We start from the raw sequence: 25,499 nt of genomic DNA, 5'->3' as shown, positions 1-25,499 counted from the left end.
TTGTTTGTTCTGCTTATGTCTTATATATCCCAGGCTGACCTTGAACTTCTGGTCCTCCTGTCTCCACCTCCTGACTGTGCTTGTTACTATACTGGGCATTGCTGAAGATGGTCTATGTGAGGCAAACATGTACCAACTGAGCTGTATCCCTAAGCCTTCCTAACACCCTAAACTATGCTTGAATAGATCAGCCAAGAGTGTCTTGTGGCATCCACTCTTATTATCCTAGATTTACAATTCTACAGTTTGTAGAAATTGTTGAATCAACTAGAAAAGTATGTCAGTTCTCAAATTAGCTGCATCACTGGAGAGAAAATGGCAATGTGTTATTTTTAATCTAGCTGTTTTAATCCAGTGCTGTGTTTTTGACTTTAGGATGCACTGATTTTCTCCAGTGGGTTAACTTTTCTAATTCTATTTTGTACAGTCTAATATTAACAAGCATTCATATTCCCTGAGCACACAATGTTTGCCAATGAGAGTTAAAGGGCAGATTTAGCTTTTCCAAAAACAAAAACCCAAACCGAGAACCATGCCGGTCTCAGGGAATGACAATGTTGAGACCGGAAAGCACACATGGACCATGAAGCAGCAAACAGATCATGCAGTGCTCTGGAATAATCACACCCAGACCTTCACCTATAAACAGGGGGTGAAGATCAGTTAACTCCTAAAAAGGACAGATTCTTCAGCATCCTCTTTAGAGTTAATGGTGATGATGAGGCGTCCGTTGGGAAGTAAGGCCCAGTGAATTCCTGGGTGGTCTCTCGAGTGAAAGAACCAGGAGCAATAACAACAAAGCCATTTTAAAAGAGCATTTAAAATGAATTTTATTGTTTGAATTTTACAAGTAGTCTTTAGAGGCTTCAAACAAGAACTCTGTTGCAAAACTCTAATAAATAGCTTGCCCCAAGTCCCCAAAGAAAACAGGAAAACCAAATGAAAAGGAAACTCGGAAAGCTAAGCAAGACTTCAGAATGCTTGATGTTAGCAGTATTTCTCATTTACAGAAAGACATTAGGCAATGTACAGTCTCCCTCACAGACATGACAGTCAGCTATCATCTTTACAAAGCAATCCCAAATCCTATTTCATGGTAGAAATGTTAATGGGGGAAAAAAAACTCAGAGAAATCACAATCATTTGTGAAAGTACAGCATAAAAGTCTGTGTGTCTGTGTGTGTGTGTGTGTGTGTGTGTGTGTGTGTGTGTGTGAAAGAGATAGAAGAGAAGGAAGAAGAGGAGGAAGTGGGGGGGGGAGATCTATATTGCTTCCCAGGGATAGAAACCAGGGCAAGTGGTTTCCCACTTAACAGGAGGAAACTTTAGCACATCGCCAGTCAATACTGGCCAGCCCCATGTCTGTACAGCAGCAAGGGTGAGGGGCCTAGAATAGCCCGCATCACTAGACAGGAACAGTGCAGGGGTAATTTCTGCAGCAGAGTCTTTTGGATGGTATCAAAAGGATGCAGAAAATGCTGTGCATAAACTCCACTCTGCAACATGCAAGTTCCAAAAGCCCATTTTGTTTCAGGCATTGCTCCAAACAGGCAAGGATTACACTCACGGTTTAACATTCACTGCTGTTAGCTTTTCCTAATTACAAACACTGGTGAAGTCTTGCTTTGGTAATAAAGATTTATTAGTCATTTTGAACAAGCTTAAAAAATGTTTGCTACATCTTTAAAAATCTCAAACAGAAACTATATAGACTTTTGACAAAATGTGTTTAGAATGTATACATACTTGGGAAAATTCAGAAGCCAATTAATGTTAGGAGCCAGAGAAGTAGAAGAGGTTGACTTCTAATTTAGTAGGGTTCACTTAAGCCAAACAAAGTCTTAGGAATGTACTTGGGATGTTTCTTCTGGAGAAAGAAGGGACAAGATGCAAGATCTGAAGGGTGAGTGGTGTGGCTCTGCTGGTCTCCAGCAGACAGGATGCAGAGGGCAGAACCCCACCCAGACCACTCAGGGGCAGGGCCTTTCCTTAAAAGTCCCTCTCACAGGCATTTAGGGACATTTTAGGGAAACACCCCCCCCCACCTCCAAACAGTTAAAAAAGAAAAACTTACTTTTTAGGAACACAGACACTTGTCAGGGGAACAGGGAAAGCTTGGGGTACCTGAAATAGATCAGCTGATGGAAGCAGAGACTGAGGGCCGGGGGCACTTGGGTCTGGGCCCAGCTTTTTTGTAAATACATAACAGATAAAGATATTGTGCAAAAAATAAAGACATTCACATTTTAGCAGTTAAACTTTTATTTTACTTTTTAAAATTTTTATTTAATTTTTGTCTTTCTTTTCTATAAAAGGCAGATAATGATTGTTGATGTGAACTGTTGTGTTGTGCACTGTCCGATGAGCAGATAGGAAGCCAGGGACTCAGAATACTTTCCAAGGCGTGAATGGGTGCTTTAGGTGCCCACAGAGCAGCCTGTCCCCCTCTTTTTCACTCAGCTGGCCCTAGCTCATGTCTATGGTGTTGAAGACCCACTCTGTGAACTTCTTCAGCTTGTCTGAGGCATTCTGGGACTCCTCCTGAAGCCTCAGGTTGTCCTCCCGCAAGTGCTCAACTTCTGCCTGCAGGTGGGCCTTGTCTTCCTTTTCCTGAAGGAAAAGCCAAGCACATGTGACCTAGGGATGTGCATATATCCCGTCTGCCCAGTTCTTGGGAGTACATGTGATCTGTGTGTGATCTGTGTGCCCACCACCCACCCTGTGTGTAAGACAAAGAAGATCTCTCACATCATGTATGGACATGGCACTAACATCTATGATGCCCTACACACATGCACAGAGACACTGTTCATGTAAACACCCACGCACATCTCACTGACTCTTCTAGCTCTCCCAATTAAGGGCATTTTGTTCCCAGAGCCTCTGCAGTCAGTTCTCACTGAGAACATTTACCTTCTTCAAATCTTCTCGAAGCATTTTCAGCATACCTTCCAACTGGTCCACTTTAGAAGCCAGAGTGGGAGAGGAGTCCTTACTGCTGGGAAGGAGAGACAAAAGGCCATGCTGGCAGGCACCTCTCTGGCTGCCATGCCAAGTAATTTGACATTGAAAACATTTTATAAAAATAGGACCCCCCCCCCTTTTTGTAAAATGTTTTTCAGTGTCAAATTACTTGGCATGGCAATGCAATATACACTTTTTACTTTAACAAGAGAAAATGATCTTAACAAGAGGCAATCAGTACCTTTCTGTTAAAGACACTGTCTCATGACAAAAGATTAGTGGTAATGTGTGAAAATGATCCAACAGTAACACAGTGTTCTCAAGTCTCTTCTAGGACTTCCAAAGGAGAACTGCCTGAGCGTGTGTGTGTGTGTGTGTGTGTGTGTGTGTGTGTGTGTGTGCGCGCGCGCGCGCGCGCGTGCGCGCGAGGGTGTTTCTGTGTCAGATCTAAAGTTCCCAGAAGGCCTTGTCTTTAAGCAGGACACCGCAGCAGCATGCAATGCTCATACCTCAGCTAGTCTGAGTATGTTAAGTGTTGAGGAGGCTCCATGTTTCAAACCCTGTCATCTAAGCTTATTGTCTCAAGTTCCATTAGGACCAGGGAAGCAGCTCTGTTAAAGTGTTAATCATGTCTTGCTAACAGAACACCAAGTGTGTGTGGTGGCATTTGAGGATCACATGGCTGGGTGTTGCCATCCTCAGAACCCAAGGCTGAGGACCTGTCAGCTTCCCCCACTGCCTTACAAACATGAGCTGCCAACAGTTTCCTGGGGAAGTTCTAATTATGCCATGTGACTTTAAGAATCACAGAACAGAAAGTCGAGTCTTCTGTAAGGAAAACACAGAGGACTCTTTGTAGAGCCAGAGATGTAACTCATGGTTGTCTAAGTTGTGGAATAAAAAGTATTCTTCAAAGGTCAAAGTTCAAGTGGAATTCCTGACCCATAATAAAGTGTGCTATTGATCTCTTAATTGTATGTTTGCAACAGACTTAAAAAGCAAAATGCAGTTTGCTGAACACAGGACCACTGGTGAGTGATGTTGACTGGCAAACGCCTCAGGTAAACACCCAGCAGTAGGGCAGCGAGTGGCTCATGGAGGAGAAGTGGTCAGTTGCAACCCTGTGTGGTATCTCAGGTCACATCAGGGCTGACTCCTTGGTCGTGGTGCAGAGCATATCCCAGCGCAGCGCTTTCTGACTGTCCTCTGGGCTGTCTTTTTGAGTGGACCACCACTCAGCTTAACCTCGTCCCAATGACAAGAGGGACTGTGGTAGTTCTCTGTTACAATAACAAGAAACTAAGCCCACAATGGCCTTGCAGATCTGTTCAGAAGCAGCGTGGCTAGGCTCACCTTCCCTGCGATTACCTGCAATTCACAACTTTTCATGGGTATTTGAATATTTACATAGGTGTGAGATTCACCCATTTTATTGAGAAAAGGTCTCAAAATGTAGCCTGGCTGGTCTTTACCTCCTGCTCCTGCTGCCTCAGCCTCCAGAATGTGTAATTACAGGCATATGCTACCACATTTGGCTTAGATACCTTGGTTCCGAACCATCTTTAGAAGCAATCAGGGCAGGAGTTTCCAGGTGTCACAGTGTCTGGTAGCTGAGATGCTAAGGAATACGTCATGTTCAGCCCACATCTCAACCACAGAATTGCAGGGGAAACAGGAACCTCAGTGCTGCACAGCATAAGTCTCAGTCCAGGGTCCTAATTCAGAGGTTCTCTGAGCTTCAGTTATTACTGACTTGCTCCATCTTACAAACTCTCAGCCAGCCTGGTGTTGTTTTCTAACACAGGCAGGCGGAGGCACAATGCAGGAGTCTGAGCAAACATGAGTAGTCACAACACAGCCACAGTGGCAACTGAGAAAACCCAAAATCCAGCCTCAAAGGCTAACTCCCAAGTCAGAGTGTATGTGACTAATAATTTTTTTGTTAACCTAATAAGTCTCAGGGAAACAGGTGACTTATGACATAAAATAATAAAGAATATTCATAATTTTATCCTTAAGCCATCAAAGCCAGTTTAATTGTGTTTGCTCATCCGGGGCCTTCCATCTCCTCTTCGTCACATCTGCCACCACTGGAGGTGACACATGGTGTACATTCATGCCCTCAGCACCGGGTGACCAACCTGCTGTACGACTTCATCTGGACCAGGGCCTGCTCCTCCAGCTGGTCGCTGTTGGAGGCCGCACTCAAGGGGCGATGGTTCTCATCACTAGCAGCAAAAAATGAGGCTCTCTGGACTGGAAGAGAAATGAGGAAAAGTCAAGCACAGGGCGCACGCACTTCAGGGCCCCGTCCTGTGATGGTCTGAATGTGCTTGGCCCACGGGGAGTGGCACTGTTATAGGTGTGGCCTTGTTGGAGGAAGTGTGGCACTGTGGGGGTGGGCTTTGGAGAGCTCCTCTTATCTCAGGCTCCACCCAATGCAGAAGAGACCCTCCTCCTAGCTGTCTGGAAGATGGTCTCTTCCTGGCTACCTTCAGATCAAGATGTAGAACTCTCAGCTCCTCCAGCACCATGCCTGTCTGGATGCTGCCATATTTCCCACCATGATGATAATGGACTGAACCCCTGAACCTGTAATCCAGCCCCAAATAAATGTCCTTTCTAAGAGTTGCCTTGATCATGGTGTCTCTTCACAACAATGGAAATCCTAACAAAGACACATCTGCAAACTCAACCAGTGGTCTACAGGGGTGGCCAAGTTTAACCAACATACAGATATGTTTGGAATCTACTGTCTCCATCCTTCCCAGGGAGAGAGTATACTTTTCCAGGTTAAGGGAAAGTGATAGTGAAGTCTTACTCGCCCACCCCCTGCCTATCGAAGCAGTGCTCTAGTGAGAGCTTCTCCGGAAAGATGACTTGTGCCAAATTTGAGAGCAAGGGATAAAGATATAAATGTTCTGAAAAGCAAAATTAATAAGCCTTTTGAAACTTCTTAAAGGATACTTTCCCCACCCTGGTAGACTTTGGCACTATGTTCAGACACACCCTACTTAAAATTTATATAGAGTAGGCAGCAAACTGATAGCCAGGTCAGTGTAGAGAGACTCTTGTGCAATCTCTGGTGGTCCCATGAACTTGGGGAGAGGTAGCCAGCCATGTGGTAGGACTCAGAATTCGTGGGATAGATAAGTTATGAGCTAATGGGAACAAGCCAAAGCTTTTGGCCTAGGCATTTATTCATGGAATAATAATTCAGTCTCAGAGTCATTATGTTAGGGAAAAAAGGGGTCAGGTAGAAAAGCCCAAGGTTATAAATGGTGTTTCACAGGGTAGTCAGTCAAATTTAGACAGAAACCCAAGCTTAAAACAAAAGATTCAGGTATTAGACAGTTCCACGTGGAAGATCGTTTCCTAGCTGGTTGGGTAGAGGAAATTTCAGTGAGGCCTAGTGCAGGTCCTTTAGAGGCCCTGCTGTACAGCAAAGCCTGGTGGCTGGACAGGGTTTGGGAACAGCTAACTTAGCTGGATGTGCTGGAGCTGTCCTGAGGGGGCACATTAGCTATGGCACGGTTCCAGAGCAAGGTAAGTGTGTCACAGAGAGCTGGACGGCCCAGTAAGGGTGCAGGCGGAAGAGCCTGTAGAGACAGGAGGACGGCTCAGAGAAACGAAGCTTGGGTGTGACATTACTCTGTGAGGTACAGCCAGGAGCCAGAACAGCGCAGCCCTCTGTGGCCTGGAGCCACTTTCCCAGAACCCATGAGGACTAGTTCTCCCAGAAGGGCAGACAGCAGCTCCAGCCCAGAACCAGCAAGGGTAGCATGCTGAACCAAGTGGTGTGGAGCAGAGCCTCGAGCGAACAGTCATTGCAAGGGGTAGCTAGCAGCAGAGGCATGACGGATGCCAGCTACAGACACGTGCAAACAGCGGGAAGGCTGAAGTCACCAGACTTGATAGGAAACTGGGAAATCCTTAAGAAGAGATTTAGATATGTTCTATGTTAAAAAATATGTTAGTATTTTCTATATTAAAATTTTTGGACTCATTTTTTGTTTAATAAAACCTGGGACCCTGTATGAGTTTGTTCTGATTATCAGCATGCAAATCAAAAATGAATATAGTTGTTTATATCCTCCTTAGAAAGATCAGAATAAGACAGACTTAGGTAAGGAAAAGACTGAAAGATGGGAGAGTGGCTCAGGCCACAGAAGAGGTTAAAGGATTTGTAAATCAGAGTAAAGAACCATCACAAGAATCCAGTCTGGAGCCCACAGTGACAGCAGAAAAGGTGAGAAAAGCCACAAAGGCCTGAGGAATTAGAATGGTAGAGATGCAATATTCTGAGTTAAAATCCAGATTCTGCTCAGTGATGCTATCTGAGAGCAATGCCATATAACATACCACGTGTTTCATTTGGTAGAGTTTGGAGAGTAAAAGTATGTAATATGTTAATGCATCATACAGCTGATTTATACTCAGGATTTCAATATACTTGTGCCTTAAGTTCTGGAAAGGCTGATTCTGAGATTGTACATTTATTAGAGGTGATGGCTATCTTGGAGATGCCTTTACAGATGAAGCTGATGATGCCACAACATGTGTATCCCTTAGAATACAACAATTCTTTAGGTATCATGACATAGAGAATGTTACAGACAATTTTACAATCAAATACTTATGGAGAGATCTAGTCATACTTTAAGGGAATGCTCATAGACCAGAATGTTATAGATTAAATAATGCTTCATTGACTTTAAATTTTTTAAATGCCAATGAAACAGACAGCACAGCTGCTGAAAAATCACTGGATTTTAGAATGGACTAATTAATTAGAGCAGTATGAATATGTCCTCATCCCAAAATGGAAGTCAGGAAATGTGTTACATTGGAGAAGAGAATGTGCTCTTGTTTTAATAGAAGAAAAACTATGAATTCTTGTATAATTAATAAAAGTCAGATGTGACCTGGGAGTCTCACTGTAGATCTTGGCTGCAGATGGAAAAAGAAATCAGGAATAAACCAAGTAAAATACATGTTGCTCCCTCTACATGGGCACAGCTTTGAGACACGAAAATGTTTCCAGCTAGAATTTCACCAATGCATAGCCAATAAATCTTGTTGGCTACAAAATCTTCAAGACTTACCATGCCATCCTTTCAAATGGCACAAACAGAAATTTATATTACAGTTTGGTTATATAATCTAAACTAACATAGAAAAGGCAGGTGATTTACCAGCTCAGAGAGCAGAATACACTCCATACTTATGTTAATGTAGAAATGTATAATACCTTTGAAGGTTTATGTTTGCAGAGCAAAAGGACCAGACACCAAAGAAGACAAGACAATTAGTCCAGATGACCCTACCTCCGACTGCCTCAATGCTGCTTCCTCAAAATTTGCATCTGGGACAATTTTGAGATGGCTAGTTAGATCATCTAGCATCAGAAAATGTTCCAGTCAGGACTTCATTTAAACCCCGAACTATCTTAGCATGCAGGGACTGAACAGCAAGTGCTACAGCTAGCTTTCTTAAGACTGACCAATACCCCAATTTTTAGGAGGCCTCCAAAGGAAAATCATGTCCCAAATCAGCAGGAATTTTAAGGCACTGAAGTTCCCATTCCCAAGAGGTGGGGTAGATGGTTTTGGTCCTTCAGTGGAGGAGTTCACTGTTGTTTAAGGGGGCAGGGTTTACAAATTGTTATGGTCTTGGACTGAGAAGAAACAAAATGAGGAAGGTTAGATTCAGGGATTTTTTTTTTCTCTCCTAACTGGTGTTATAGGGAAAAGGAGGGAAGAAGGATGAAAAGGGAAAATGGCGGAACAGGAATACAGGGAAAAGGAAGAATAAAGGGTAGATTATTGAATCTACATTTAATCTCCAGAGATATTACTAGCCAAAAGTCTTACACTGTATAAATCTTTGTATACTAATAAAAATTTAAGGTTATATTTGGTTACAACATACTATGTGTCGATTCATTTCAGGTACTGTACCTATGTAATACAGAAAAATGTAATGTTAAGTTCTAGTCCTTTTAGAAAGCTGCTATTACAAACTATTTAGGATAATTTAGAAATCCAAGTTAGTAGACAAACTCATGGTTATATCAGATACTAGTTAAATATAGAAGTGTGTTTTCAAGGTTGGACAGATAGTAAATAGCTAGAAAAAAAGCAACAGTTGCCATTGAGATGCACTATAGACAGATGGTTTTCAAAAGCGTCAAAGAGCTACGGAATATGGTACTGAAAGATGTTGTTTTTTTAATGCAAGGCTTTTTTGTTTTCTTTTGACAATGAGACTGGTCTGCTCCTGGCAGCATCCCCATCTTACTTCAAACAAGATGATGAACATCAATGAACCTGTGGTAAGCTGCACTGGCCAAGAACTGCCCTAGCTTCGGTAGCAGACAGTACGTCGTCCAAACTGAACAAACAAGATGCAGGGACGTCGACTGCTGAGCTTTTCAAGGACAAGGTAGTCGAGTCTTTCATACTTCTGCCTCACAGAAAGTCTGTTAAGATATTCTGTGCCAGAGGCTGAAGATGGATGTTCTAATATTACAGAGAAATTTGGGGAGGCCTGTGGCGGCAGCCAGCTGTCTCTGTCGTTTCTATAGTTTTGGAAGCTGCTTGCCTGTACTTCCTGTATGTTCATGTTTGCACACACAGTCTGTGGTAGGGTTGAGGGCTGAATAGTTATAGTCTCACAATTAAACTTAAGGTGTACAGAATTTAAGAAACTGTTATAAAGTCTAAGAAGGTGTTTTAGGTTGGTAATAAAAATTATGATAAAAATTGATTTAGGTATAGAACTCTGAACCTACCAAGATAAGACTGATAGAATATTTTTTCCAAAGTTGCCAAAAGCATATGCACTGGGCATTGTAAATGTAAATCTTACCTGATTATTGTATAAAGTCTATTACTGTAAGAGAAGGAGTCTTTTATTAGACTGAAAGGGGAAATGTAGAGAGAATTTCTTGTACAATGTATGGAAGCATCAGCTGTCAATAAAATGCTGTTGGCCTATTAGCAGGAAATAGGGAGGTGGAAGTTCTGGTACAGAAAGGATTCTGGGATGGAGTCAGGTGGAGGGAGGATTCACCCCAAATGCTAAGGAAGATGGTCATATGAACCTAAGGAGCGGTAACTAGTCACATGTCAGGAGTTAGTGTAGAATCCATGGGGTAGATGAGTTACCAGCTAATGAGAACAAGCCAAAGCTTCTGGGCATTTGTTTATAAAAGAATTCAGTCTCAGAGTCATTATTCTGGGGTGTAAAGAGGCCAGCTGGAAAAAACTTGTGGTATATAGGTTAGAATCAGGGAGTTCTTATGAGCCAAAGAAGGAGGAAGGCAAAGACAGCTGTCTCTACCCATAGTTGCTCTTTCTGAACTCTGTGACCTAGTAAGTCCATGGTCTAAACTGAAACCATATGAAATAGCCACTTTCAATTTGTCCATGTAAGAGCAATAACTCTGCCACCGAGACTTTATTTAAAAAAATCTAAGCATCAAAAAAACTGAAAGGATAATTTGTATCAAAGTCAGTCTTTCCTAAAGAACAGACAATAGACAGCCTATGTCAACACACACTGCTCTGGGCTCCAGCTGTATTGGTGAAGCACACTTACTGTCAGTGTGCCCAGGGTGGCAAACTGGTCAGACCTAATCATAAATCCTGGCATCCCGTGGCTTGGGCTTCAGGATTCTGACGGCTTAAGTAATTTGTTAGCAACCTCACTCACCCTCATAGGCTTTGGCGGCATCTACTAGGTTGGACCAGTCCAAGTCCGAAGCAGTGTCAGGCAGGGGCATCAGGCCAGGGTCAGGGATAGGCTGCCTTCGGGTCTCCTGGATGTCGGTGAGGGAGCTGTCCGATGCAGAGAACTCTCCTACAGAGGGGACAACAGGATAACACTTGTGGCCAAAGCAGAAGCACTTAAGAACTTACTCATTTCCTTTTACCATAGCACATGTGTAAGCCATTTGTTGATGGCATCAATGTCTACTCCAGCAGGCCATTAGTGACCTTTCTGAAGCTGACCTGGCTTCCTCTAGTTTCTTTCCATCTTAAAAATACCTCCCACCATCTCTCCCCCAAGAATGTGAGTCATAAGAAACTTAAGTTTTTCATTGAGGCCATATGTAGGTCTGCTGTGGATGAATTGCCTATTCTCAGTGGGACAATAGGGGCAAGGTGGGTTAGCTCTAGTGGTCAGCTTCCCTCACAGTGTTCAGAGAGTCATCTGGGGAGCAGAGGCAGAGTCTGATGGTAAGCTGGACTGTGGTTCCAGCCAAGGAATACTGATAACTATCGGAGGAGCAACAGGGCTTTTTAAAAAATCTGCGCCATGAGCCAAAATCTGCCCCCAGCCTCTGTGCTCTGTGTCCCAGGGATGGTCTACTGCCCATGGCTGGATGTAGTCAGGTAGTCTGTATGAGGAGTGACCAGTCTCTCACAGGAGTAACTCGGGCATTAGTCTTCACACTGGGGATGCTAGGCTATCACCTGAATGATACCCTGATCAGCAATATCACAGCAATCAAATCCAACCACCACCATTTTCTAAGGCACAGGTTACTCACTGCAAACATTAAACCCTCATAACTGCTGACAACGACAGAAATCCCTTGAGTACTAAGGGCCATCTGGGACACAGAGGGCATTCTGTTGCTGCTCAGGGTTGAGAAGACAGAAAAGTAGAAAGCAGGGGGTCTTCTAGGATATGGCAGTGTATGTAACTCCATGCAGGCACCCCTCAAATGTGCTGTAGCACTAAACCCCTGCAAACAGGGAGCTAAGCAAAGCTCACTGCAAAGGTCCTGCTTACAAAGGATGGGATGTAAGCCATCGAATCTTTAGTGCAAGCTTTCTCTGTCCAGCTACGTGAGGAGCTGAAGTGCAGCTGCTGCCTCTGAATGTACTGTAGCTGAGCAAAGTTATAAGTAAACGGAAGTCAACAAATTCTGCAAGACATCCACTGCTCAGCTGTGTCTAAGGCCGATCCCACCAAGGGTACGTAGGCAGAACAGATAATTTTGTGTGCCACTTAGAACTTTTCGCTCTTTCATCCCTGACGCTCCAGGTTTCATCTAGGGGAAAGGAAACAAAACGACCACACCCGTCTCCCACATACATTTCAGTGTAGATGGCAACAGGGCTGCTGAGTATGGAACAGGCAATCACCGGGTGCTACTTGGCTTCTAGCAGGAGGTGACAGAAAGGTGCATAGTGGGGACATGTGTTCCTCTCCTTCATGGCTCTCTGTGGGACTGCTTACTCATGAGCTTTCAAGATAGACAGAATCATAGGAGTAAAGGGATTCAGGAGCACTGGAGTCTGCGTGGTGGATGAAGGGTGGGAGTGTATGAGACCTCCATGGAGGGGCTGCGCTATAGCAGGGGTTCTCAACCTGGGGGCTGTGACCTTTGGCAAACTTCTCTCACCAAATTTACTTATGTCACGATTATAGCAGTAGCAAAATTACAGTTATGAAGTAGCAATGAAAATAATTTTATGATCGGGGTCAGCGCAATACAAGGAGCTGTACTGAAGGGTGCAGCATTAGGACGGTAGAGAGCCACTGTTCTACAGTGGGGGCAGGAAGCAGTACTTCATGTGTTAGCTGTAGGCGGTGGAGGAAGGAGCAGAGGAAGATGGCGTGACCCCTGAGTAGTGAGGGAGCCTGGTGACTCCGGCAGGATGGAGATGTGGGAGAACACTCATGCATGTGAGTGAGGGCTCAGGAAATTCCAGCTTCCCTTGGGGCTTAGAAGACACAGCTCCAGCAAAGGGGAAAGAAACAAGGGTCTGAGATACACCATTGCTGCAGCACCTTTCTCAGAAAGGGAACGTCAGAGAGAAATCTGGTTGTAATGGTGTGCACAGCACAGGGTCAGGCATGAGATGTGGCACTGTGTATCCATTGGCTTCAACCATGGTTATCAGTGAATTTGGGCAGAGAGAAGAAAGAAAAACATTTAAGTCTAAAGTCCCAAGAACATGGCTGTTATACAGCAGGGATCTAGTTAGGCCACAAAGTAAGACAACACATGTGACTGAGGGCTAGGGCATAGAGGTGTCTACATCCCTAATTCTCCTCCTGGAGGACCCCTGCTGACAGGCTGGAGCAGCACATGAGTGTGGCAGACGGCGCAGGCAATCTTCTCACACACTGGGATCTTAGGGCTGAGGGAAGAAATTACTAATCTCATTTAGCTTTGTCTGCCCAATGCTGTTTCAGCAGCGAGGGCATCTGACAAGAACACCAGTCTCCAGATCACTCTTTCAAAGTCAGTTCAGCATCTTGGGTAAGGTCTAGCAACCTGTGCTGACCAACGCTGAGCTGACCAGTGATCTGGTATTCCAGGAGGGAGGGAGACTAAAGGATGAGTTAGAGGTAGGAATTCCTCCAAACTATTCCCTGCACAGGACTGCCCAGCTGCAACTGCCGGCACACTTACCGTGCAACGACTTCATTCCCAACGTGTAAGATGGCCTCCTCAGTGGAAGCGACTTGGGGAGAGATGGGTAGGTGCTGCTGAAGAGGACATCATTGGGCAGGGCTTGGTCTAGAAGTGAAGCCCTGGAGGTGAAGAAATGCTCCCTCTGGCTGCTGTAAATGCTCTCATCTGACAGAGTCCTGTGCAGGGCCCGCCTGGAGGTAGGGGTGGTGGGGAACGGGGACTGTGGGGAGGACAGTCCATGGAACTGAAAAACAAGACAGGCTGGAGTCAGGGGCTTAGGTCACAGAACAAGACCAAGGCTGGGTGGGTGAAGCAGTGATCAGAGCCCCGGGGAGGGAAGTTGTACCCGTGCTCCGGATGCGATCGATTTATCACGTTTTAACCATGACTTATTAACGTTATGTGGTACTGAATAACAAGATAAAATGATTTTTTGTTTGCTTCTGAGATGAGTGTGTGTGTGTCTTACTATGTGATACTGGCTAATCTGGAACTTAAACGATCCACCTGCTTGATTAAAGGTATGTACCAGTATCCCTAGTCTTAAATATGAACTTTACCTGAAGCCTGTGTCTTTGAACAGATCTTATAATCTCCTAGAGCTAGACTCCTCAGCCATAAATGTGGGCAAAACACCTGCCTGAATCACTGCAGCTGTTCAACAAAATGCACCAGCCTGGAGGCTTGAAAACAAAGAGGAGGTTCCTGGAACAGCCAAGGGACAGGGACAGGAAGGAAGCCTCAGTAGCATGCTGGATGGCAGGCATTTTAACTGCTAGGCAACCAGGTGATCATCAAAACACAGGCACACAAGACTGGAGAGATGGCTCAACACTTAAAAGCACTGGATGCTCTTGCAGAAGACCAGGGTTCAATTCTCAGCACCCACATGGCAGCTCATAACCATCTGTGACTCCAGTTGCAAGGTATCTAACACCCTCTGAGTAAGACATGAATGTGGTGCACACACAAACATGTGGTCAGAGCACTAACACACAGAAATCTAAGTCTCAGTCAGAACATGAACACACACTGGTGGCTCTCAATGCCATCTTTTAAAGTAGACAAATTTCACTAGTTTTGAAGATAATTATCATTTAAAAATGTTATTTATTGTGTGATGTACCATGTAGCCACATAAACCACTGGTGAATGTTTGCAGGTCAAAGGGCGACTTGGAAGCCATGGCTCTCGTCCTCCACTGTTACATGGGACTCAACTCCAGTCCTCAGGCCTGCAGGGCAAGTGCTTTCACCACTTGCCAGCCCAGAGACAATTTATTTTTCTTTTTTGAGACAGAGCTCTCCAGCTTGGGCTACTCTGTTTCTGCCTCCCACATGCTGGGATTAAAGACATGCCCACCATGCTACCTGGCTTTAGAAATGACAAGATTTTATATATAGATGGCAAATAGTTCCAGAGATGAATCTCTGATGAATGTGTTTCGCTGTGGTTTTTCTGTGACAGCCAAGCTCCTGAGAATCCATCTTACTGAGAACCAAGAGGCCCAGCACATGCCCAGCACGGTAGAGGCCAGCTGAGGACCTGAATCAAGTCATCCCTAATCAGTCTCTTGCAGAACACTGTTCACCTTGACAGGGACGTCGCGGGCAAAAGTCTCTGCTGCTGGAAATTCCTAAGGGCCTTTCCACAACTATCTGAGGGAGCAAAGAAGGAATGGCTAGAACCACAGACCAAGAAACAAAGAAGACACTCAGGCTTATCTGTATTTCCATTTAACCACCGAGCCAAGCGAGTCAATGCCGCACCCTCCAGGGCTGTGCACACTATTAGACACAGTGCAAGAAAGACGAACTTGTAACTAAAGTAGTTCAATCCTGTTCAGTTCAAGATTGATGACAGAGGTCAGGGAGGTGGCTCAGCAAGAGCACTTCTCTTAAAGCCTGACAACCCAAGTTTAGGTCTCAGGGATCCATGCACAGGCTGGTGGATGTGACCCATATCTGCAATCCAAGCACTTTGTGGTGATTAAATAAGAATGGCCCTCATAGGCTCCTAGTTTTGATCTTGGTCACTTGGGAGTGGCACTACTGGAAAGGATTAGAAGGTGTGGCCTTGTTTGAGGAAGTTTGTCACTGGGGATAAGCTTTGAGATTCCAAAAGCCCATTCTAAGGCCAGTCTCCCTCAGCCAGTGGACCAGGATGCAGCTCTCAGTTACTTCCCCGGCACCAGGCCCGCCTGCGTGCCTTCGAGCTTCTTGCCATGATAAAGTACTAAACTTCAAGTACTGTAAGCCAGCCCAGACTAAATGCTTATTTTTATAAGAGCTGTCATGGTCTCTTTATAGCAACAGAACACTAACTAAGACATTTCTTATGGTAAGATGGAAGGCAGAGGCAGGAGAATCCTCCAGAAGTAGAGTCAATTAGCTTGCAGTATGCCACCCAGTGATAAACAAGAGATTCTGCCTCAAACAAGGTGGATGCATGCACCAGGGCAGGCACACACCCATACAAATGCATATATATAATTTCAACACACAGACACAAGCTATACACCCATACCTATCACACCACACCCCCCACACTTTTTAAAACCATGAGTTAAATCCAAGGTCTACAGGCTAGCCTATGATTAAGCTGCTGTGGTCAGTCTGAGGGAAGTGACTATTTCTCTCACAAATTTATAGAATAGTAAACAAATCGATTTCTAACTAGTTTTATTTTGTTAAAATTCAACCTCCTCTTTTCTGTTTCCAAGGTTCAGCATTCAACACACCCCAATGGATCCTTTCTCTCTTACCTCCCTTCCTCCCTCCCAGCCCTCCAGAAGTGCTTTAGAAGAGATTTTTAATTCCCAATGAGCCTGGGGATTTTACAGGAGAGAAACTAAACCCACTCTTAATTTGCCTCTTTGGGAGCTACCTGCAGTCCTCTGGATAGCACACTTTAGTAGTTGTTAGGAAATTCTGAGCCACAGGGAAGCAGGGCAGGGAGGGAGGATGAGCCCTGGATGGGTTCACTCTGCCCCCAAGACAGGCAGCATCTAGTCTTGTCAAATGCTGTCAGCGCACACCTCACCCCAAGTCCTTAGGGCTTAAAGGACCCACCAAGTACCTGCTGTGTGAATTACCTAGGGCTATACTGACCAGTGCTGCCAGCCCTGGAGAAAGATGTTCACAGCTGTGTTGTCAGTCCTGGATTTCAGAGAGCACACAGACAGGTGCAACATGTTCTCAAAGTCCTCCTAGGTCTCTTCCTGAAGCTTTCAGTCCTGCTGGCCTGAAACCCTGAGCAAGGACTGGCCTGGGAGGCTTTCCAAAGCAACAGCAGCCTCTCTTACACCACAAAGCCATGACCATGTACAGTCTATCAGGAGATATGCCAGGGCTATTTAGCTGAACTAATCTAAAAGACAGACTGGAGGGGAGCGGCACACTGACACCACTGCTCCAGTCTTCGGCAAAGCGCAGAGCTTGTAGGAACACCGCCTTTGCAGAGCGTTTCCTATCAGCAGTCACAATGAGAGAAAGTTCATCCTGACTCAAACAGCAATGCTAAAGTAATTCATTTCAGACATGAAAGCCAAGGCCTGGAGTAAGGGAAGATGGATGTTTGCCTTGTTCCCACTCCATGAGCAAATCCAAGGAACAGAAAGAACCTCTGAGCTCACCCCACCCCATCCCCCCACCAAAAATGTTCAAGTAAGATTTAGAGTAAAGATTCCTTCTGGGGCAAGTTTTAGTATCCTCCAACCTCAAAGAGTATATTCAACATAATTTTTATACTGAAACTAAGATTTCAAAATTTTAATATGTCACCGTGGGTTCTGATGGATAAGTTTCCAGCACCATCTTCCTTAAGGTTGCTAAGGAACCATTTGTTCGCTGGATGATGATTCAGAACTGCTAAGTGCTGGCTCCCAAAACAGAAATGACAGAAGTCAGAAGCGGCCATATCCATATCCAAAAATCATAATCATAAATCATTTCTTTCTCAGCAAAACTCCAGAGTGGCCCCAGGAAATGTAATTCCTGTATGTGCTGATTTCTCAGTTTAGGGTGCATGCTCCATCTATGTGGGTGGTGCACATGCGCACACATTTTCTTGGTATTCTGAAACAAGCTTTCTAGTCACCCCGAACATCATTCAATTCAGAAGACATTAAAGCAAAAAAAAAAAAAAACCAAAAAACATCAGAGTTCACCACCACGATCTTCCTGAAATGACCTCCTTTATCCTGGGGCTGCCGAGAGCACCTCACACCTGGGAGAGAAGGAATTCATCAAGCCTTTGCTTCTGAGAATGCAGATGCAGAGAATCTTCAGTTTTCCATACCCTACAATGAGGCAGGCAGAAAAACCTGCCAAGCAGCCCAGCAGAAGGCTGGCCACTGACACACAAATGCTGAGAGAGCATTTGAGATGGATGGAGAGGAAGACTTGGCACTGGAGAAGGCACACACAGTCTAGGATTCTCAGGGAGAAAAGAGACTTTGAGTATAGAGACCCATGAATTTGGCCAGGAAGCAGTTCCCCTGATTGACATGTGAAAAGTACTATTACTCGTGGTCACCAGAGTGGGGACATGAAAACCAGGAGGCAAACGTGACACATGTGAGACATGTAAGGAAAGGACCTTGTGGACAGAAGGCAGATTGGAGACCACATAGAAAATGAGGTGACTGACAAGGGAGCCACAGGCGTCATTAGAGTCCTGAAAGCGATGCCACTTAAGTATGGACTCAGAACAGGACACAGCAGAGAGCCAGGGAAAGGGCAGGTTAACAGGTTAACAAAGAGGTGTGGTGCAGAGACAGAGCACTCACCACTGAGGGAAAACGGTCCCCCATCACCCTCCCACAACATCCTCTCATGCCCGGCTTTTCTCTGCCATTCCCCACAGCCTGCCTCTACCTTGAAATTCTTCTGTGATTCAGGAGGTGGGCTCTCAAGGTCGATGAGTTTCTTTAGATCCTCCTCAATGGTGGACTTGGAAGCTGGCTTCGGGGATGCCCGCAGGTCCCTGGTTGACGCTCGAAGCCTAGTGTGGGCTATCTCATTGCCATCACTCTGATGTCGCCTGGAGAAAGAGGGTGGAAATGGGTCAGCAGGGTTGGCTCATGGGGGCGGTGACTGTTGAGAGACAAAGGGTCTGGCTCCTTGTCAGATAAGCAGAGTCAAAGTGAACACAAACTAGAGTCTGAGGGGTAAGTCGCTCTGCTCTGGGAAACTGCCTTGTTTGGCAGCACTAGCAGACTAGACAGATCAGAGTGATCCCCAGAGCCGTCTTAATACAATGGAGGTCAAACGACAGGAATAGCACATGCAGAAGCCCTCTGAGTCCGACTGGCCCAGTGAAGAAGCAGTCTACAGAATGGCTGTGGCTGACAGAACACTGGAGGCTCAGTCATCACAAAGGTTATCTTTCAAACAACTCTTTCCTAGGAAGGCTAAAGATCTCAGAGAGATGTTTACAGCGTGTCTTACTCAAGCAATGAAGTCGAGAAATAATTTAAAGAAAAAAATTGACTTAGCAAATAAAATCTCTTTGGGAGAGTGGAGAAGTGTGATCAGAATATATTATATGAAAAATACTTTTTTCCTTTAATTAAAAAAAAGAAAATCATTCCATAGCCAATCCCTCCAACCCCAACATCCCAGCCCAGGATCACTGGCAATAAGAGCCTGCCCAGTTCTTTCTGCGTTCAAAGAAAACCAACCACTAAGTAGAAGAAGATGATCTCTTACTTCCTTGTATCCATAAATCCCACGGAGTTAATGGTTCCTTCTGGCTTTTTCCATCCAATCAGGTATTTGCTAGTGGCACCCTGGCGGGGGTAGAAAGTCCTAGGTCCAGAGGAGGATGAGGAAGAGGAGAAGGAAGGCGCAAGCTGGGAGGGTGTGGTGGGGTGACGCTCCTCTTTGGGTGAACTTCTGGCACTGGAGAACACCACTGGGCTGGCAGAGTGTCGGGAGCTCATGGTACTGTGGAGAGGCAGGACAGAGAGTCACTAAGTGCCTATGCCGTGTCAGCTGTGGACTGCTGTCCAAGGTGGGGTGAAGGTCAGGTTAAAGAAAATAAATTTTAAAGGAATGGCCAGCTGGACTGCCTGTTCTCATCCTGAGATTTAAAGGTCTGCCCTCAAAGTGACAAATGGAGCACTTTCAGACACACTGGCCCACTGGAGTCCAGGAGGGGCAAGTCCGACAGAACAAGGGGCAATAGAAGTCTCAGTGTGCACCTGTATGACACCATCAGATCTAAGACCAGACTAAAGACTAGAGAAAGATCAAGTCTACACAGCTTTCCTTGACACCCAAGACCAAGGGCAGGGCACATGATGTCTGTGTCTCTGTACCATGCAGCATTCCTACTGACTCAAAAGCTTGCTCATCATCAGACATACTTTGAGCCTGAAAAGGGCAGATTTTTCAAGGATGGGGAAAAGAGCTTAAACCAGCTATCTACATGCAGGACAACCATACTTCCTTCTAAGGTTCCTCCAGGTTCATGTCCACTCTATGAGCTCTGCTGAGTTTTGCTTAGGAAAAAATCTAAGGTTAGGTGACTCCTACGACAGATGTTTAGTTGCATTCCTGGGAGGCACTAGTTTCTGTCAAAAATTCCTGAGTGAACAGATATTAAAGTATCTATAGTGATGTCAGCTGTGACAAAGGCACCATTCGGCAATGGTAGAAGATAACAAAGGGAAACCAAGTGTGGGTGTTCAGGAACTCCATCTTGGCAGCTTTTCTGCAACTCTCAAACTATCACAGTATTTTAAAGTGTTACAGTAGAAACAAAACCCAGGTGCCACTGGCTGAGACAGTATCTACTGGTGAAATGGAAGCTCAACTGGTCAAACCTGGGTTTTATAAACATACCTACAGATTTTGAACCACCATATGGAAGAACATTTTGTACAATAGGGAGGAGACTTGTTAGTATTTGAGGATCGGCTACCCTATCTGGAAAAGTAATGTGAAAGAGTCCACTTGGAGAGCTTCCAATATGAACGTGGTCTCATTGCTTCAGAACACAATAGAACTCTATTTTTATAAAGAACTCAGAAGAGCAAGGCCCAAACTTGGAAAAATGGAATAAAGAATTACTAGTCTTATCCTAGTTCATAAACATCCCCCCAAGTATTATTCCTGCTAGAGACTGTAGATGAAACCCCACAATATCTGCAAGGTCTACATAAATTAAAGCAATGCAACCTTACCTCTTGACAAACATTCCACCTGGTTGCTTTTGAAACTGAGAAGAGAGGTTGGAGAGATGGCTCTGTGCTTAAGAGCATGTCCTGCTCTCCCAGAGCACCAGAGTTGGTTCCCAGTGGCATATCAGAACTTGTCACTCCAGGAGAGCCACTGTTCTCTTCCTACCTCTGAGGGCATCAGGACATGTCCCACCCCCACACATACAACTTTAAAAGAATAAAGTTTATCTTAAAGAAAGGGGAAAGTAAAAGTGTTTCCTAAGTATGCTGTATTGAATCAGGAAGGACAAAACAACAGCAGATCTCTGCTACAAAGAGATCAAAAGTGTGAGAATGAACTCAAGAGGAAAGACTTCAAAAGGCTGAAGGGTGTACCAAGAAGCACCAGAGGTCCAGCGTATCAGGGGAGACAGCACAGCTGGCTCTGTGCTTCCTCAGAGAAGCAGGGTAGCCTCAGAAAGCAGGTGGAGGTGAGGATGGGGAGTGTCTGTTACTTATTTAGGGACAAGATTCTAGTCTTTGGCTTGCAGATGGTAAGGTTTATCTTTTGCTTCAGAATCTCGTCACACACACTTAGAACACAGTTATGAGGTCCCAAGATGTTTAGAGTACATCTAACTTACAAATCTAACCTGGATGATCACAGGAGCCAGCTCTCAAAAAGCAGTGTGTTAAAAATGCTGAGTGTGTTCCCTCTCCAGAGATGCTGACGCAGGTGGCATGGGGCTGGGGTCATAGAACTCACACTTCTATTGTTCCCACGGGATGCTCTGGTCCATGACCCAGGCTCTGAAATCTACTGTATCTGAGTTACACTGAATTGGCACATTTTACCTTCTAATACTTTGATATTATGCAGATATTAAAAAATCCTTGGACTTCAAAAGACTAAAGTTGAGTGAAAAAGAAATAACTTGCCAGGAGAATTGAAAATAAATTAAACAGTTTATTATTTTACAAATCATTCCATCATGCTGCACAAATCTATGCTAAGAGAAAGTTGAGGAGGCTAGAAAATAGTCAAAGGAGACGGCATTGCGTGCTATGTAGAGTGGCAGTTTCTAGTCTATGTGAATCTAGCATTATTTCCTAACTGGCTCTCAGGAGAGTCTGAACTAGCATTCAGACTCTGAAGGTGGGCTTTACCTCTACTTGCCCACTACCGCAGGAACCCAGCAGGAACCCAGCAGGCTTTTGCCAAAATATGTGCACTGTAGTTTCTCTTCTGTATCAGCCCGATGCAGGTACCACATTCTTCATTCTGTCTGTACTCTGTTTCCCTGATTGGATATGAACTCTGTGAGAGCTGAGATGTTTTTCTTGCTTACTACTGCATGCCTCATGCCTAGAATAGTCCTGGCAACTGTACCCATTCAACATATGATGGAAGATAGAGCTAAGTCAGTGGTAAACTGGAAAATCCATCTCAACTGTGAGATTAAGAGATGCACACAGTGTGACTTACTCAAACTGTATTTAAAACTCGGTGTTGCTTAACTTTTATTGTAGGAGGTAATTAGGTCTACAAATGATGCTTCTGCATCCTTTGTGTATCTTCACCAGGATAACTGCTTAACTGACCACTGAACCTAATTATTCACTTTATCTATGAATACGGTAGCTGATCCTCAGCCCCAGGTGTGAAATGCCAGCACACTTATATTCATTCATGGTTATAATCAGACAGCCGCATTAAGAACTTATATCTGGGAACAAACACAAATGAAAATTCACTGGCCTTTCTCCTTAGTGTGTACAACACCGGGGAGCAGAAGTGAAGCCTTCCCCCGGACAGGTCCAGGACGTGTACTTCAGGGTTCTAATCCCCGAGGTGCTAATGAAACAGCTGAGTCAGTGTCTGCAGATATGGTGAAAATCTTCCCATTTGAGAACCACTACTGAATCCAGTTCAATTGTTCATACTGCTCTAACTTGGTCAAATCCCCACTTCATGTCTGCTCAGATCCAAGACTTGAAGCCAAGGATATCATGTTTCTGAATCAATACTGTAGTCCTTGCAGGAGCTGGTATCAGTGCAGAGTTGAGGGATTATTACAGTATCAAGAATATTACATGTTCTTGAGTCAAAGAAACCTGTGTTTAGAAACATTTTTAAAGGATTCTCCTATTTCCCAGAACTAAAATCTACCTGAACCTATAAATGCTTCACCTTCTAAAATGGTCTGTCTCTTCCTTTCCTATATAATTCTAGCCCAGGCTCTGGGTGGAGCTCCTTGAAGCTGATCGATCACCTGCTAGCTTCTGACCACCTCTGACTACCTCAAGATGGTACAGCCACATACTTCACCAAGAGACTCTGGGAGTTTAATTATACCACAGACAACGAAAAGTTGGCAGATCTGTGCTTAAGGGAAGCCAGACATCTGGGCTGTTTCATTATCCTGGAGAACTCTTGTTAATTCACTATGCTGTGATTTTTGTCTTAGCCACAGTGCCTTGAATCTCTTCCTGAGAACGGTGTAAGGTAATGAGCCAATACTACGAATCAACAAGAGAAGAGAAGCAGATGCACTGGTGGCAGGTGCAGAACCGGTTCCTTTTTACCACATGAAAAGCCAGTTTTGCTGTGAGCAGAGCTGAACCAGATCAGTCAGGATCCAGCCAGGATTGTCTTGGGTTCCGTGACTTGTTTTCATCTGCACTCTAGGATGCTTCCCTTTCCTGAAAATTACGGCAGCTTTGGAGTCTTTAAGAAGAGAGGACATACATGTATCACTACACACGAAAATAAAAGGGCAACAGGGTGGCCAGAACTTGGGCCAGCCTGACCTGACAGCTCTCATCTCATGGCTTGAAGGAAGCTGCAGTCAAAGGGGCGGCAGCCTGGCCACTTCACATGTGCCTTTGCAGGAGGGAATGGCCACCTGCAGAAGGAACATTATTAAGGTGGGTGCTGTTTGCAGAGAGGAACCAGCAGGGTGGGAGAGCACAGATGTTGTCAGTCAAGTCTCCAGGTGCCACTCCTGTACGCTCAGGCTGGGGACACCCTTCAAAAGTCTGTATTGCTACAGAGACCGTTCTTTCCTGGGTAGCAGCAGCTGCTGTCTGATCGGAAGGGATGCCTACAGCCATCTACTATTTGGACATGGCATGAAGACTTGGTGTTTAGTCCTACCCTGTAAAAAACAGTATTTTCATAGAGGGAAAAGCAGCAATTAGTCACCTGTCAAATGGCTGTGACAAAATCTGAGCAAAGGCTGGATGTTGGCCTATGACCAAAGAGGGCAGCTGATATGGTTTCCTGGGATAGGCTATGTAAACACAAGTCTTTGGGTGACAGATAATTAGGGATAATGATAGCTCCTCCCACTGTGTTCAACACTGGCCAATTCTCTACTGCTAGTTCCATAATTATGGAGGGCTTGAGGAGACACCAGTACAAAAGCACTGGGGGAGATAAGGAAGTGAGGCCTGGGGCTTAGGGTGGGGGGTCAGAGTAAGCACAGGAAAGAAAGCTGCTCCTTCCAAAGATTTCTGGTGAGCAGAAAGCATGCAAATCTGACCCGGAGAAGGAGTGGCTAGCTGGGGTGCAGAAGAGGCCTCAAAGATCATTGTGGACACAGGATGAGTTAACCTGCAACACCTACTATATAAATAAAGAGCCAACAAGATGCTTGTGAACAAGGCCAGTTTTTTTGTTTTGTTTGTTTTGTTTTTTGTTTTTCAAGGCACAGTTTCTACGTGTAGTCCTAGATGTCCTGGAACTCTCTCTGGAGACCAGATGAACTCACACACAGAGATCCGCCTGCCTCTCCTCGGGATTAAAGGCAAATAACAATATCTAGAGAACAGAACCATCTAACGAGCATAGCGAAGTCAGTGTCATGTTCAAGTTTGGTACCATAAACAACAGAACAGAAGAAGAACGGACGGAGGGTTGGAAGGAAACAAGCAAACAAGCTAGCAAAAAGGCATGGTTGGGTTTGAAAGAGGAAAAAACTGTCAGTGGAGGGGTGAGAGACAATGCCTGTAAATGGAAGTAAATACCCACCCACTGCACTTGGTAATTCTATTTATCCTCAGCAGAGCCAATATCATGAGATAACAGATAAGAAAGAGGTGGGCCTAGAGTGACTGATCACAGCCACAGAGCTGGACAGTGGCAGAAGAGACATGGCAATGACATCACGCTCAAATCCATGTTCTCCAGTCTCTTGCTTGATTTGCCTGGAACAAAGGGTGTGACACATTTTTCTTTCTTTCATATAGTCACTGACTTATACCCAAGAGTTAGGTTAAGGTAAATACAATCAACCAGATCTTCTCTTGGCCTTGGTAGTAAAAAATAAAAACAAAAACAAAAGTGTGCCTTTATGTTTAGACAGACTGGAAGAGCAAGAGCACGTCTCATGGCTGGAGGGAGGTGGCAAGGCTGATGACGCATATGCATAAACTCTTACCCTAAGAGGACACTTAAAATGGCATATATTGGGCTCCACACTGCTGCACTGCGCCCTATGTCATGCCTTTGGAAGGCTGCTTTGAAGGGCAGGACTGTGGGGCAGCTCTGCATCAGGCCCTCGAGAGGGAGGGCTCACTGCTGAGCATGCACGCCAGATGTCAGCCTCAGTGGTTCTGTTTTCCACTGCTGCTGGTCATCAGAAGTTCAGATGTAGTAGTAATCACTCCTGTAGCAGGAGGAAACTCAACAAGACACTCCATCCAGATTAGTTGAAGCTTGCTCATAAAAGCAAAGCAATGTGTTCCTACTGCTCACTGTATGCAGAGCTCTTCACAACATGCAATGTACTGATGGAACTAAAACAGAGATGCCCAGAGTTTCAACCCAAGTCCTGGGTTTGGACTTTCAGAGGTTGCACTTTCAAATTCTGAAGCAGTCCATAATACTTAGAAAAAATAGTGTTTTCAACTTAGGGAGACCTGGTGTGC

The 25,499-nt window shown here is 44.9% G+C and overlaps 1 protein-coding gene across 3 annotated transcripts in view; it reads right to left on the bottom strand.

The window, feature by feature from the left end:
• Positions 1-913: 913 nt before the first annotated feature.
• SIPA1L1 (signal induced proliferation associated 1 like 1) overlaps positions 914-25,499 on the bottom strand; it is a gene marked incomplete at its 5' end in the record, with an annotated part of 108,653 nt that continues 84,067 nt past the window's right edge. The window contains 7 exons of one of the 3 annotated variants that reach the window (XM_080916607.1): positions 914-2,610; positions 2,914-2,998; positions 5,106-5,220; positions 10,681-10,827; positions 13,400-13,646; positions 18,280-18,445; positions 19,114-19,350. In XM_080916607.1, coding sequence (XP_080772733.1) covers positions 2,467-2,610; positions 2,914-2,998; positions 5,106-5,220; positions 10,681-10,827; positions 13,400-13,646; positions 18,280-18,445; positions 19,114-19,350 — 1,141 coding nt within the window. In that variant the 3' untranslated portion in view covers positions 914-2,466. Of the gene's footprint in view, positions 2,638-2,913; positions 2,999-5,093; positions 5,221-10,680; positions 10,828-13,399; positions 13,647-18,279; positions 18,446-19,113; positions 19,351-25,499 lie in introns of all 3 variants that reach the window. The other 2 variants (XM_080916608.1, XM_080916609.1) reach the window with 2 other exon arrangements.

This window comes from Micromys minutus, assembly GCF_963924665.1.
Source record: "Micromys minutus genome assembly, chromosome: 1".
NCBI lineage: Eukaryota > Metazoa > Chordata > Mammalia > Rodentia > Muridae > Micromys > Micromys minutus.
This window is presented reverse-complemented; position numbering and strand designations above follow the sequence as displayed.